At 43.4% G+C, this 13,815-nt stretch overlaps 1 protein-coding gene across 3 annotated transcripts in view; it reads left to right on the top strand.

Moving 5' to 3' along the window:
- Positions 1 to 8,287: 8,287 nt before the first annotated feature.
- REPS2 (RALBP1 associated Eps domain containing 2) overlaps positions 8,288 to 13,815 on the top strand; it is a 92,898-nt gene continuing 87,370 nt past the window's right edge. For all 3 annotated transcript variants that reach the window (XM_032678911.1, XM_032678912.1, XM_032678910.1), the window contains exon 1: positions 8,288 to 8,556. In XM_032678911.1, the coding sequence (XP_032534802.1) occupies positions 8,311 to 8,556 (246 nt within the window). In that variant the 5' untranslated portion in view covers positions 8,288 to 8,310. The remainder of the gene's footprint in view (positions 8,557 to 13,815) is intronic.

The following is a 13,815-nucleotide window of genomic DNA, read 5'->3' as shown; positions in this document are numbered from 1 at the left end:
AGGGGCATCTTGGGAGATGCTCTTTACTTCTTTTATTTGAAAGATGCTTCTAAAACCTACCTCTGTTTTTCACTGTGCCACTGACTGTTCTTACATCTTGAGTTTTCCTTGTAGATGTGTTCCCATCCCTCTCTGGGAAGCTTCTCCCATGTGCAGACTTCTCCTGATGCACATGTACATGACACTCTGCTGAGGAATACTGGAAATCCTGTAGCACCAAAGAGCTGGTATGTCACAACAGCCCAGTGCTGTTCATAGATGATGGTTTTGACTCCAGAAGGTGCCTTAGCCATTAGTCTTCACCTGAGCTTACCAGCTTAGGCAGGGGCAGCTGTACCATCTTGATTTGCAAGCCAGTGGGTCAGGCTTCTCATGGGATCTCTGAACTTAACTGTATTGTGGAGCCTGGTTGTCTGCACTGATACATGAGATAACTTGTGAGCCATTTAATCAAACCCTCTTTTCACCAACTGATTTCCTATTAGTCATTGTCATTACACCTGACATTGCTCCAAAGTCAGTCAGGATTAACCTCTAGATTGCTAGGCCTACCATGAATTTATTTGCTCCTCTTCACCCTTTCGGAACATCTTAATGTCCAACAACCTCACAAGATATGGCCTGTATCTCACAAGACTGCTGTATGATTAGAAAATATTTTCTTTGTACTTCTGCCAAAGAATGTCTGCAAGGATGCACAGCAAATGTAGCAAAGGAAGGAGCAGTACCAGATTTTTCTGAATCTCACTAAGATACACTCCTCAGTCACAAGACTAATTTATCTTCCTTACATGCACCTTTCTTCTCCACCATGATGAGATTTATTATCTAATCTCTGTACTGAATAATAATATGCCAGCTGTCAACTGCCTGGAATTCTTACACTGGGAGAAAAAATGGTGAATGTATATAAATGACAAAGCAAATTGTACTCTAACAATATTTAGTCTTTGCCAGTCAATACTGGCAGTAAGAACACATATAACTAAAAACATAAGATTTTATAATAATTGAAATTATGTTGGCTCAATAACAGAAAAAGTATATATGCACAGACTTTATTTTAGGCATGATCCTATTCCTATTTTAAATTCTGGCTTCAGATACCTCAACAGCCATTTCTTTTCTCACACTGCTGTAAACAAAGAATAATTTTGGTGAAGCTGCTGTGGCACCAGCAAAGGCTATGGAGTGAGGAAGCAAGCTGGAAGTACTCTGTGAGGAGGGGGTCAGCCAGCCCTATTCTCTCCTGAAGTCTGCAAGCAGGAAACAAAGCTTGAACAGATGTTTGGGTAGAGCATCTTGCTCTATGCTGCAAGAGGCTCCAAGGGGAAAGCAGTTCCTGGGACCATGCTGTAAACCATCTTGTGTTCTGTCTTTACTGTGTAATCTATGTGGAACCTCTCGTGTTCAGCTCTACAGCTCTGTCTTCTACATGAGAGAGAGGCAATGAATTAGCTCTGTGGACCCTCCCCTGCTTGCTGACTGCTGTGCACAAACAGGCTAGTGATGTCTGGGCTGGCAGTGACATTGAGAGCCCAGCTGTGGTCTGTGCTATTTTTCCCGTCCATCTCCTGTTTGTGGCCACACGGGCTCTGATGGTCTGAGGCTGTCTCTGCTAGGAGGGCTTTTCCAGAAAACAAGAAGACCTTCTGTGCTGCTGACAAACAGTGCCTCATCCAAAGTAACACCACTCGGGTGTCTCAGGTTTCTTATCTTTGAAAATGATATCCCAAGTACCTGTTCTAAGCTTGGAGGGGTGGGGAGAAGGGAAGGGAGGTTCTCACGTGATGGTGTCACAGTGGCTGAGCAGCCAGGCTGTGGCTGGCACATCCCCAAGCTGTTCCACCAGCCTGTCCCTGCTGCCTGAGCGCTGTGCCAGGCACAGCTGCCCAGCTCTGACAAACCCTGCCTTGGGAGAGAGGTTGTGAAGAGGCAGCAAGGCCATAGCATGGTGAGGGACATGCAGCTCTGGCTGCTGGGGAATATGAACCGGCTGTGTCTTCCTCCATCTCCCCATGTGGGATCTGAGAGCTGGAGGTTGCTATCACATTGCAGGCCCAGCTGCTGTTACAGTGCCTTTTGCATGAAGACCCACCCAGTGACGGTACAGCCCTTCTCAGGCTGATGCCGAATGAAAAGCTTTGCCACGAGCAGGTTACAAGTGTTGTGGCACAGTCCATGCTGCTGCTGTAAGAGCTTGCCATGATACTTTCTGCAGCTGCAATGGCATTGTTGTAGCTGTTTCTGGTCGGGGAAAATGAGTCATAAATAGAATTTATTGTTGGTGTATCTCCACTGTCTGTACTGACAGCAGAAGCCAGAGCACATTGTAGCTGATTTGTTTGTGGTTTATATTGAGTTCATAAACTAACTAGAGAAAAAGGTGAACAATTTGCTATGTTAAAATGTAACTAGGAAAATGGCATAAGGACAAACTATTTGCCTGAAAGGGAATTTATTTATGTCAAAACTGCATAGGAAGCTTGAGATTGCAGTAGCAGTACTGAAAGCCCTTTTTGATCAATAGATTATCTCATAATTTAACACTTAGTAGAATTTGCTTCCAAGTCTGAAGGCAAAATTTTTGAGAGGCAAATTAGCCACAGGACGCACAGATGAGTGAACATACAGTGATTTTTTACTTAATTGTTATTTCTTAAAATGGAAAGCATACATTTGCTTTGCATTAATGGCTTCATTGTAATGATTAATGTCTCTGTGCCTTTCTGTGATTATTTTTCACTTAAGAGTGTGGTTACCAGTAACAGTGTTAAAAGAAACAAGTGTTGGTATATCAGTCATCTCACAAAGCACTAAAAAATTTTCTTTAATTTTAATCTCTTGTAATAGTCCTTTTTGCCTAACATGCATTTCCCTCCTTGTCCACAAGAATAGAGTTAACTTTCAGAATATATTGCAAGTTCTACCTTTTAACTTGTGTAGGTGGGAGAAGACAATCATAGATCCCTCTTTTATTTTATTTGTTTACTTATTTTTTAATTTTTACTTTTTCTCTGTGTGATGTGACTTCCAGGAACATGTAGATCTTTCCCTGGCAGCATTTCTGGGCTCAGCTTTCAAGTATCTGATGATATGACCTTTAGGAACCATCACCCTTCAATACAGTAAGGTTTGCTGTATTCTAGTTGAAACCGGGTGTTTGGATAGTGGCTGAAGGCTTTGTGAAATTCCTAAGTGAAAGGACATGATAGAGGAACAACATTTTCTAATGCTTGGTTTGTTGAGTGACCTTTTGCATCTGCCAAATAAAAATGTGGATAATATTTCAAAAATAAAACTAAAAAAATAACAAACATGCACCTAATTTTTTTTCCCAATTTCACATGAAGCCATTATTTTAAAGGAAATAAACTGCCAGGGACTGTGATGGAAATCAGGCTGTACTTTCCTGGAATGTTACCTAAAAAGCAGTGTACTATTTTTATCCTTGCTCTTCCAAAGATGTGTGCATGGGCTTTGCCTTATGCCACTTAAGCTCACACTAAATGCATTAATCTTTATGAAAGGACTTTATAAAAAGACCCTTCTAAATACAACTAGTTGTGATATCATTATAAATTACAAAACTTTCCTGGAACTAAGAAACTGTCATCACGGCTGGGCTTCGTGAACGAAGATTTGGGAAGGGCTCTACCCACATTTGCTACAAGCGCACTGGTGGCTAAAAAGACCAATACGAGATAGACAAGTCTGGTTGCAAAAGGCACAGCAGAAAGACTCCTTGGATGGTATCGGCAAGACACGATTCTTTCTGCATTGTCTTTTCTCCTCTACAGTGATCCTGCGTGCGTTCTCAAAGGAAGCAGCAGTGTGTCTCCAGACCTCCCAATTGGAGGCCAGAGTAGACCGGTGATGATGATCAATATGGCCAAGGCTGAGATATTGTTTCAGAGAGTCCTTGTATCTTCTCTTCGGGGCTCCTCTCTTGCAGCAGCCGGTGGCAAGTTCACCATAAAGCAGGATCTTAGGGAGGCGGTGGTCCTTCATGCTTGAGACGTGTCCTGCCCAGCGCAGCTGTGTTCTCATCAACATGGCTTCAATACTTGTGACTGCTGCTTGTTCTAGAACAGGTGTATTAGTCACATAATCTGACCAGTGGATGTTTAGGATTGTATGAAGACAGCGTAAGAAACTGTACATACCAGTAAATCAAAACAATTAAAGTATTTATTGTTTGCTAGAAAAAATAATATCAGTCATGTAAACTGGGTTGAAATTTGACTTATGAAAGTATAGTTTAGATCTCTGTGTGGTCCTCCTTCCCTCCCCTTACAACTAATTAATGTATGGATATTTTTCAACTATTTCACGACACCAATGCTAATTCTCTATTACGTACTCAGTTGCTTACAGAGAAAAACCTGTCAGGAACTGTGTCTTCCACAATGTGCACAGAGAAGGCAGTTTTCACCTATGATGCCATCTAAATTATGAAAACAATTATTGGTCAGAGCTAGAAAACAGTAACAACTTCTCAGGAGTTTTCATGCATTAAAGATCTTAACAAGCTGGAGAACAGGGAATGAAATTTTACAGTTCACATTTACATTTCACATTTACAGTTCACATTTACATTTCTCCTGTTTTCTTAGAGATGGAATATCTTCATGCAAGCAGCAATGCAAAGAATAATAAGAGTCTTCACATGAATCTATACACAAAATGACAAGCTTGTGAATTATAGTCCAAGCATGCCTGATACCATGGCCAGAAAACCTGCCCCACCAGTTGCTTGTCATCAAAGTCTTCTTTGATTTTGCAACAAAGGTAAATAAAAAGAATTGTTATGAGGAACAATGGGTGAGATTCACTTGAGCTGGGTTGGGAAAAGCTAAATCACAGTTTTCCAGCCAACCATTTGCATGTGTTTCCAAAGCTTTACTTGGCGATATGTGCAGTGTTTCCACTGTCAATGGGAAGCAGCTGCCAGCCAGATCTCATGTCTTTTGGGCCAGAACAAATCTGACATGTTCTAAACCCTAAGACTAGTGAAATAACATGAATTTAAGTGACTAGTCTTTGGTTGTACTGCTCAAGTAAAAATTCCCAGGATCTCCTAAATATTAAAATATCGGGAGGAACTTTTTACTGGAGATTATGTATTATGTCATATTATACATGACAATTTATACCAATTTGTATCCTGAATAAAATATGTAATATGTATACCTATCATACATATTACTACTATTCCCACTAGCACATCTTTGGGAGTAGTATTTATTTCTGTTTTGTTTTCTTTTTTTACCATGACCTTGGTCTCCCTCCCACCCCGATCACACAACTGTTTGCAGGACTGCTGCTGGCTGAGTTCAGAGTAAGTCATTGCGTTATTAGTTGAGTGGGGAGACAAAGAGGACCACACACAGATCTAGACCATAGTTTGATAAGTTAGATTACAATCCAGTTTACATTACTGACTTTATTTTTTTCCAGCAAAAAATAAATACTTGAATTGTTTTGATTTACTGACATGTAGCATTTTTTAGTTATAGGGAAGCTTTGTAACCTGTAATGACATCACAACTTCCATGTAAACAGGAAGATTGAATCTTTCTTCCTACTATACTTGTATGGCTTTTGTTATCATGAAGTGCCTCTTACTCTGAACTAATGTACCCTCATGAGAAGCACACAAGGGCCGTCAATACCATTGCACAAGGCACGCTGGACTGTACAGAAAGTGGCTCTGGCACATGGGCTGGTTTAAAGCTCCCTGTAAGCATCGGATGCAGCAGAGTACATCGGTGTGGTTGGCACTGCTGAGTGCTGAAGGACACCTGCAATTCAAACCCTAACCCTGTATTGCCCAGAGGTGTGCTCATGCCCAGGGGGCGGTCAGCTCACACCTGTTACACCTAAAAGCTCACACTTATTTTGCGGAAATAAGAGGCATGGATTTCCCTGCCTCCTCCCTCAGCCTGAGGGGGTTCACTTCTGTCATATCTTGTAGACGACACATGGTGGAGATTACAACACTGGGGTAGACTGGTTGTGAACACAGCCACTGTGTCATTTCTGATGAGAGTGGGCTGTACGGAGAGTGGAATGCAAGTTTTAAAGGTCAAGGAAGAAGAGAAAATTGTCCAAAGGAAAAAAAAAAAGCAGCTGTGTGTGTTTGCAGTAAGAGGTGTGGCTGGTGAGAGAGACTATTGTGTTTTGGAACAGTGTGTGTTTCCAAAATCTTCCTGCCATGGTCCGCCTTAGAAAAACTTTGAAGAATCAAGGCTGACACATCAACAAAGGTCAAATAATGTCTGCTGAAAGGCTGGCAAAGGGAGTATTTATTACGATGAGAAACGAGCATTGCGAGCATTGAGTTGGTCAGTTATAAATGAGCATCTCCAGGCACAGGAAAATGCATAATTAGCACAAATTGTTGACAGCATTTCCATTTGCTTGTTAAGATAACATCTCTCCTGTTCCAGTTCAGCTGGAAGACAGCTGTTCTTTCATAAGCTAATTTGAAGATTAGTCTATTATCATGAGAGTCATACAGTTAAATATGGCAACAGTTAGGTAGAGCCCTCCATCCTCTCCACATGGCTGGTACCATCTCCTCTGAGCAGTACATTGTACCTGAGTGAAGATACAGAAAAAGGCCAGTAACATCTTGTGACTCTCCAGGAGACAAACCTTGCAGTGGAGAGGTCATTCTCTCTCTGCTCTGTAGAGCCTTCTCAAGAGGACCTGAACTGCTATAGATACTTAAGTTGGGGTACAAGATTCAGTTGCTGGAATAGTCTTGGCCCTCCTTTGAAACAATATGTTTTAAAATAAGAAAATGTCATGACAATCTCCTGTCCCTAAAGTAACAAAGATTTCTCCATAACACTCCATCCTTTAACATGAGCACCAATTATTCACATGCTAATAACTGCATCTAACAACCCATTCAGCATTCCACACACTAAGAAGGCAGGCACAGATCTTAATTTCTGATTAGAGGAACTAAAGTTTTGCATGTTTTGTGCAGGTGAGAAGGAGGCACAGATGCATGATGTGGAGAAGATAAAAGTAGTTCAAGAAAAGATTTAAAAAACAGATAATGGTTTTGGTTACCAAGGACAGAGGTGATGAACTGGTAATTATTTTTTTGACTTTACAGACCATAAATTAAACTGATGGCAATTTTAATGGAAATAACCCTAACCTCCTATTTTCTAGTAAAAATGTTATGTAAAATTATTATATATGGATTTTATATTTTTTCAGAATTAACAGTAAATATGCATATAAAATTAAACCACATTGACTTCCCAACTGGTTTTGTGTTGAGGAACATGGGCAACAATAGCCACCCATTGCTAATGGTACAGACTTGAAAGCAAATAGCGGGTCATCTGATTTCTCCTTGGCCAAGCCACATCTTAGCACCAAAGCTGCTGTGAAGAAAAACTGTTGACTCTTCAGCGGGTCACAGATATTTGCAAGGACCACCTTCAGTTTGACTAGCTTATTCCTTGAAATTCCCCAAAGAACTGCTAGGAAGAAAGGCTCCGAAAACCAGGGTGAGCCACACAACCAACTTCCTGACTTAGAGGCCTTCCGCCTCAGTCGTGACCTGCCTGACTTTTGAGGTGTTGCTCAACCTGTAAAGGAAACATTTACACCATCACTGCTGACGGGAATCCCGTCTCACGAACAAGGGGCTCTTTGCCCTTCATGTTAAAGCAGAGACTACGGAGAACATAGTGAGATGCTCCTCTGTCACACCGTCATGGCCGATCCACTGGGGTTCACTTCATTATGGCATTTCCTTACCGCAGCGGCACCTTCAGCAGCAGGCGGTACTTTGCAAACACTGCTGGAGAGGGATGCCCCATCCCTGGAAGTGTTCAAGGCCAGGCTGGAGGGGCACTGAGCAACCTGGTCTAGTGGGAAATGTCCCTGCCCATGGCAGGGGGGTTGGAAAGAGTTGCTCTTTCAAGTCTCTTCCAACCGAAGCCATTCTGCGATTCTACGATCTTGGGAGAAATCTGCGTGCGTCTCAGCCCTCCGAGCTGGGTCCCGCGGCGGGGCACGAGGGTGAAGCCCAGCGGGGCTGGCGGGGTTTGGCCGCCGGGCGGGGCCGCGGGAAGGGCAGAGGCGGGGCCGGCGGCAGCGGCCGGGGCACTGCGGAGCCGGCGCGGCGCTCACCGGGCGGGGACTGCACCTTCCCCTCCGCAGAGCGGCGCCGCCCCCGGCCCCCGCCACACCTCCGGCCCCCCGCCCGTCCCCTCGCTCCGCTACCCCGGTAGCGCGGCACCCGCTGCCCCGCCGCGGCTCTGCCTGCGCCGCCCCGCCATGGAGCAGGGGCCGGCGGGGGGATCCAGCGCCGCTGCCGCCGCCGCCGCCGCCGCCGCCGCCGCTGCTGCTGCTGCTGCTGCTGCTGGCACCGGGGGTCTGCTCCTGCCCCTGAGCGAGACCGAGCAGCAGCGCTACTCCGAGCTCTTCTCGCGGTGCTGCCCGCCCCCCGAGGCGGCCGCCGGGGGCAGCAGCGTGGGCGAGCTGTTCCGGGCCTCCCAGCTGCCCCCGGACACTCTGCACCAGGTGGGTCCGGCTCCAACTCCCCCCGGAGCTGCGGGTGGTTTAGGGGGGTGCCGGACGGGACCCGCTCCCGCAGCGCTGCGGGACAGGGGCTGGCGCTGCCTGCACCGCAGAGTTGGGGGCTGCGGGCGGGCCGGTGCCCCTGCGCTGCCCGCGGGGCCGGGACAAGGGTCCCCTCCTCGGGCAGGTCTCCTCCCTGCTGGGGCTGCGCCGTGACCGCTTTCTCCCTCCAGACGGGCTGCTGACAGTGCTGGTGTGCGCCATCCGTGCGGTTCCCTGCTCCGGGTGCGGGCGGTGAGGGGCACCCCGTGCCGCCGGTGCGTGCCCTGTGCCGGGCCGGGCACCGTGAGCCCCGGGCGCTGAGTGCGGGCTCTCCCGGTCAGGTGGCTGCTGCCGTCACCTTCCTTAAAAGGGCCCTAAAAGTTATAAAAGCAGTTGTGTCCGCAGAGTTGTAAGGACGTGAGATGTGTTAAACTCCTGGTTTAACTCTGAGATTATTTTTTTTTTCTGCGTGTTGTTTCAGTGGAAAAAAAAAAAATCTGTAGGTTAAAATGATGCTGCGGGTTTTATGCCAGTTTTTGAGCACGAACACATCAAGGTGCGAAGTGCGAGGGTCTCGCCCCATCAGAGCAGCAGAGCCACAAAAGTGGTCCTCAACAGGGGCTGTGAGGCAGAACCCTCCTAGTTTTGAGGAGAAGTTTGTCCGGGGTGGGAGATGGCTTGTGCCAGCCATTTTCCAGGGACAGGGAGGAATCAGACTTGTTTTCTCCACCTGCGGATTAGTAATTTGACTAATGCACTGTAGTTGCATAATACTTCTGACAATAAACTGAACAGAGATGGGATATTCCTGTTTATTTATTTACAGGAATCCTGTTTTTCAGTAGCTTTTACTTATCAAGCAGAAAAAAGTTATGTTGAAGTGGAACTGATATATAGTTGTTCCTGGGCACCACCTGAGAGTACTTAACTCATTTACTGCTTTCCTGATAGCTGTTTGGCCACCTCTTAATGGCCTATATGAATTCATATTACACAATATGAACCTGAACAAAAATTGTGGTATTTCAAGGATGTTTTTCTTCTTGCTTGTGCTCTTTACCAGATCAGTAAAACTAAAATCTTACCAAGCACTATTACTACCTTATAGTGAGCCACACTGTGACCTCGGTCTTGCAGGTGAATTTTGAGTGGTGAAAGTAGTGATTTCACATAGATCTAGCACCAAGAGTGGGTCTTTTGCAGAGAGGATTTCGAATAAGAAGGCATATTTAAGAAACTTGCTATGGCACAGTTATTTCATTTTCCAAAGAAGTATAGAAAGAACCCTCTTATTTCCACTATGAGGTTTCTTACCCTATCATTTAAGTGAAACTTATGATCATATTATTATCATAGTCTGTTTTTGGGGTCATTTTGATTATAATGTGTGATGTAAGCCTGGAAATGGTGGGGTGGGTTTCTTTGTTTTTAAAATTATTTCCAGGTATATTTATGCTGTGAAGAGAACATTACTGGGAAACAAGCCTGTAATTGGCTTCAGGAATATTCAGATAATAAGGCCTGTGGGATCTGGGTCTGTTTCTCTTCCTTCTTCCATCCCTCCCCCTCTTGTTTATACAGCACTAATCACAGTGGCATTCTGCTCTGTGACTGGAGTGTCTGTCCTCAAAACCCACTGCAGCCAGGTATTCTTATGTTTACCGAGATGTGAAAAAAAATGTAATGAATTAAAAAAAAAAAAAAAAAGGAAAGGTGGGTCTTTTGATAGAGAAAATCCCACAACATTGTTTAAGATATTTTTCTGGTACTTTTTATTATCCTCTGAAGATGCAATTTAATATTTTCTCTTCAAAAAATTGTACTATTGTAACAGTTTTAGGAGCAGGGTGCAGAGGTTCATGGTGTATGTTTTCCGCTAGTACAGGAAACACTTCTTTTAGGCAGAGGCAGGTTGTTTGGTTTAAGATAATGTGTCTTCTTTGAAATAATTGTTGACCATGAAAGTTTGGTTTTTTGTTTGGTTGGTTTTTTTAATACTTTTTAAAATCACCATCTGTCAGTGCTTCACGTACAGGCATCCCTACTGACTGACTGAGAAATGGTCATGCTGAGTTTGTTCATGTCAGAAATAGGGAGATTTGAATTGGAAACCAGTTCTAGATTTCTGCTAAGCAGAGCTTGCACAGTCCAGAAGATACTTAACACCTTTCCTTGGCCCTTGCATGGGCTATAACAAGAGGCAGCTATGGATGGTTTTGTAAGCAATGTGCAATTTACAGCTTTTTATTCTCAAGGCATTCATTGAGGAGTGGTTTTGCAGATCGAGATGCTTCCAGAACTGGCATTTAGTGCCATAGCACTCTCAAACCTGTGCTGTTGTCTTCAGTTGTACTTCTGTAATAAGTGGGATGACTCTTCAAGAAAGAAGCAGCCTTTCCTTATGCAGTCTTTGATTGAGATTTCTTTTAAGCATCATGGGAAATCTCCTTCTACGTTCCTTAACTGTAATGGCAGGGTTTGCTGTCTAGACAAAAATCTGGTGGTGCATCCTGGCTGGAGTACTGCTGTTGAGTATGTCAGTTCCTGTGGGAAAAGCAGTGGCATGCACTCCCAGTGAACAGACAAGGGTTGGGTTTGCTTTAAAGGCTACTTGGCTTAATCTGTGAAGTTATATAGATGAAAGAGGCTGGGTAACAGAGAGCAGGTAGGGAATGTGAGAGCATGTGCCAGAAGAGGAAATGCTGAAATAAATGGAAAAAAATCCAAGAGCAGTCGGGTCGGTAGGAGCAGATGGTGTGCACCTGAGAGTCCTGGGCCTTGCTAAGAATGAGGTGATTGAACATAGATTCATCACATCCAGGCTCATTAAAGCCAGCAATTTTGCTGGGCAGTAGGGTACAGCAGAGGTTGTACTGATTTCACTTAGAGCCGAGATTGAACAAGGAACTTGTCAAGAGTTAGTCCAGGAAAAAAGGTTCAAGTTAGCACTAAAATTAAAAATGTCAGACACTTCACAGGACAGAGAAGGGCATGACAGGGACAGGATGGCATGGTTTTTGTGGACTGTATAATCATACTCCTCCAGTGTACTGAAAGTCTTTGGCTAGCTATATTATATGATTAAAAAGATTTTATTTAGACTTGCACAAAACCTGTGGCAAGATCTTTTACCAGGGGCTTTTAAAGTAACTCTGTAAAATGTCTATAATTTCTTGCCTGAAAGATCTGTACTGGGGTTGTTTTTATTTTTATTTTTTACAATATTTATGTAGAAGCAGGAAAGAGCAGACTAGTCATTCACCATGCAGTTCTGTAGACTGTCAGAATTAGAAGAAACTCAACAGCATCAGCTGTGTGTATATGTATATATACACACACATCCATGTTGTTCAGGTTGAAGATGGTGTTCCCTATGCCTCGAGAACTGAATTTATGCAAAGAAAAAAATAAATCTTGAAAAAAACTGTTTTAAAGTCACTGGGGCACAAAAATATTGCTGAAGTGAAGGTGATCCCACAGCATACTTTGTCACATAGATCAGTGTTGGTAGCCCTTCTTACAGGGATGGGTGAGGGCAGCTCAGAGCAGGAGGCACTGCTGATGGCCATCAGTAGATGACAACAACGGGTTTGTGTGCCCAGGAGGGCAAACTCCCTCTGGGGTTTCCGGCACATTCCTTGGAAGAATCTGTTTGGTTATGTTCCTTGAGTGCATTGAAATGTCAATACTCCACACTGTATGATATACTGCAGGTGCTGACAATGGCTGGTTTGCCTTGTCTCAATTTGGGTAGTTGATTCTTGACCCTCTTTTGAAATTGGCTGCCAATGAGTACATACAGCCTTCCAGCCTCTGCTCCTGCGTCTGGGACCCCAAAGTGCATTTGTTATGGGTACCAACGGGGTGATATCTGCAGGGATTTCAGATAAAATAGTGTATTGCAGAGTCAGTGCCCACTGATCAGCAAAGGAAAGGTACCTTGTGCTAGTTTTGCTGTTTGTTGATATTCCCGTGGTCTCTGAATATTTCATCCTAAGAAATTAAGGAGCAGAATTGGACTCAAGATTTACACTTAAATGCTTATTTCTTTTCATTAGTTTCTGACTTATTTGCTTAATTCTTGCTTGGTTGTCTGATGTTATCTTTAATTCTCAGCTTTATAAACCTTATTCTTATTTGTGGATGTGGCACTATCAGCACAGAGATCCGATTTTCTTAATAAAATGTGTTCTTTCCTCTGCAAATGAACACACTGCACAGTGTTATTTTGAGCTCTGAGGATGACAAGTACTAATTGTGTGATACTGGAGCTGTACAGGCACTGCATTTTTTAGCTGGGACTCTCCTTCCAGCACTGTGTGAATAGGGAACACAGACCAACGATCGTGCCTTTCTTCCCCAGGCTTCTTGAGTTAATTTCTGTTTATTGTGCCTTGTCTCTATAGTTACAACTCTGCAGTTTAACTGTATTTTTGTGTTCAAAAAGGAGAAGTGAGAATAGACTAAAAAAAAATTAAGTTGATATTTCTTTGGAAAAATGCCAGTAAGGATTGGCTTTCTATATAATTTTTCTTTTTAATTCCATAAGGATAAATTACTACCTACGTGATAACTGGGGTGGGATTAACTTTCTGCCTCAAACAGGAAGAAAAGAACAAGAACTGTGGCAGTTGCAGTACGAGCTGTTTAAGTGAAGAAAATCTGGATTTAATGGTACTTTACCAAAGATAAAATTCACTCTGTTGTAGCCGTTGACAGAATGTGGCATTATGGTAGTGCTGGCAGTGTGATTTAGGTGACTGAACAGCAGGTCCATCAAAAACTGGTGTTAGAGAGAAGTGGCATCCTACTGACATCTTTGAGCCAGGAAGAAACAAAAGCAGGGTACAACTTTATGTAAGTGATGCAGCAAGAGGAAAGGAAAACTGATATTTCAGAATCAGTACTTCTGGCCACAATCTCCTAAGGTGTCATTGCCTTTCTAGAGTTACAAGCAAACTTATGTTTATGTAAGTAGGAAAATGAATAACCCATATGCAAAAACCATAGTAGTAGTAGTATTAAAAAAAATTATAAACTGTAACAAGGTAGAAGGTAAAGATTCACCTGAAGCAATCTTGATGTGTTCCAAAAAAAAAAAAAAAGAAATATTGAGGTCCTAGTACATCTTTAAACTATTTTTTAGCATTTAAACTATCACTTCATAATCTCTGCTTCAAGATTAGAAGTTTCAAGTGCCTCAGCATTGAGATACACAGT

Source organism: Chiroxiphia lanceolata, chromosome 2, assembly GCF_009829145.1.
Source record: "Chiroxiphia lanceolata isolate bChiLan1 chromosome 2, bChiLan1.pri, whole genome shotgun sequence".
Taxonomy (NCBI): Eukaryota; Metazoa; Chordata; class Aves; order Passeriformes; family Pipridae; genus Chiroxiphia; species Chiroxiphia lanceolata.
This window is presented reverse-complemented; position numbering and strand designations above follow the sequence as displayed.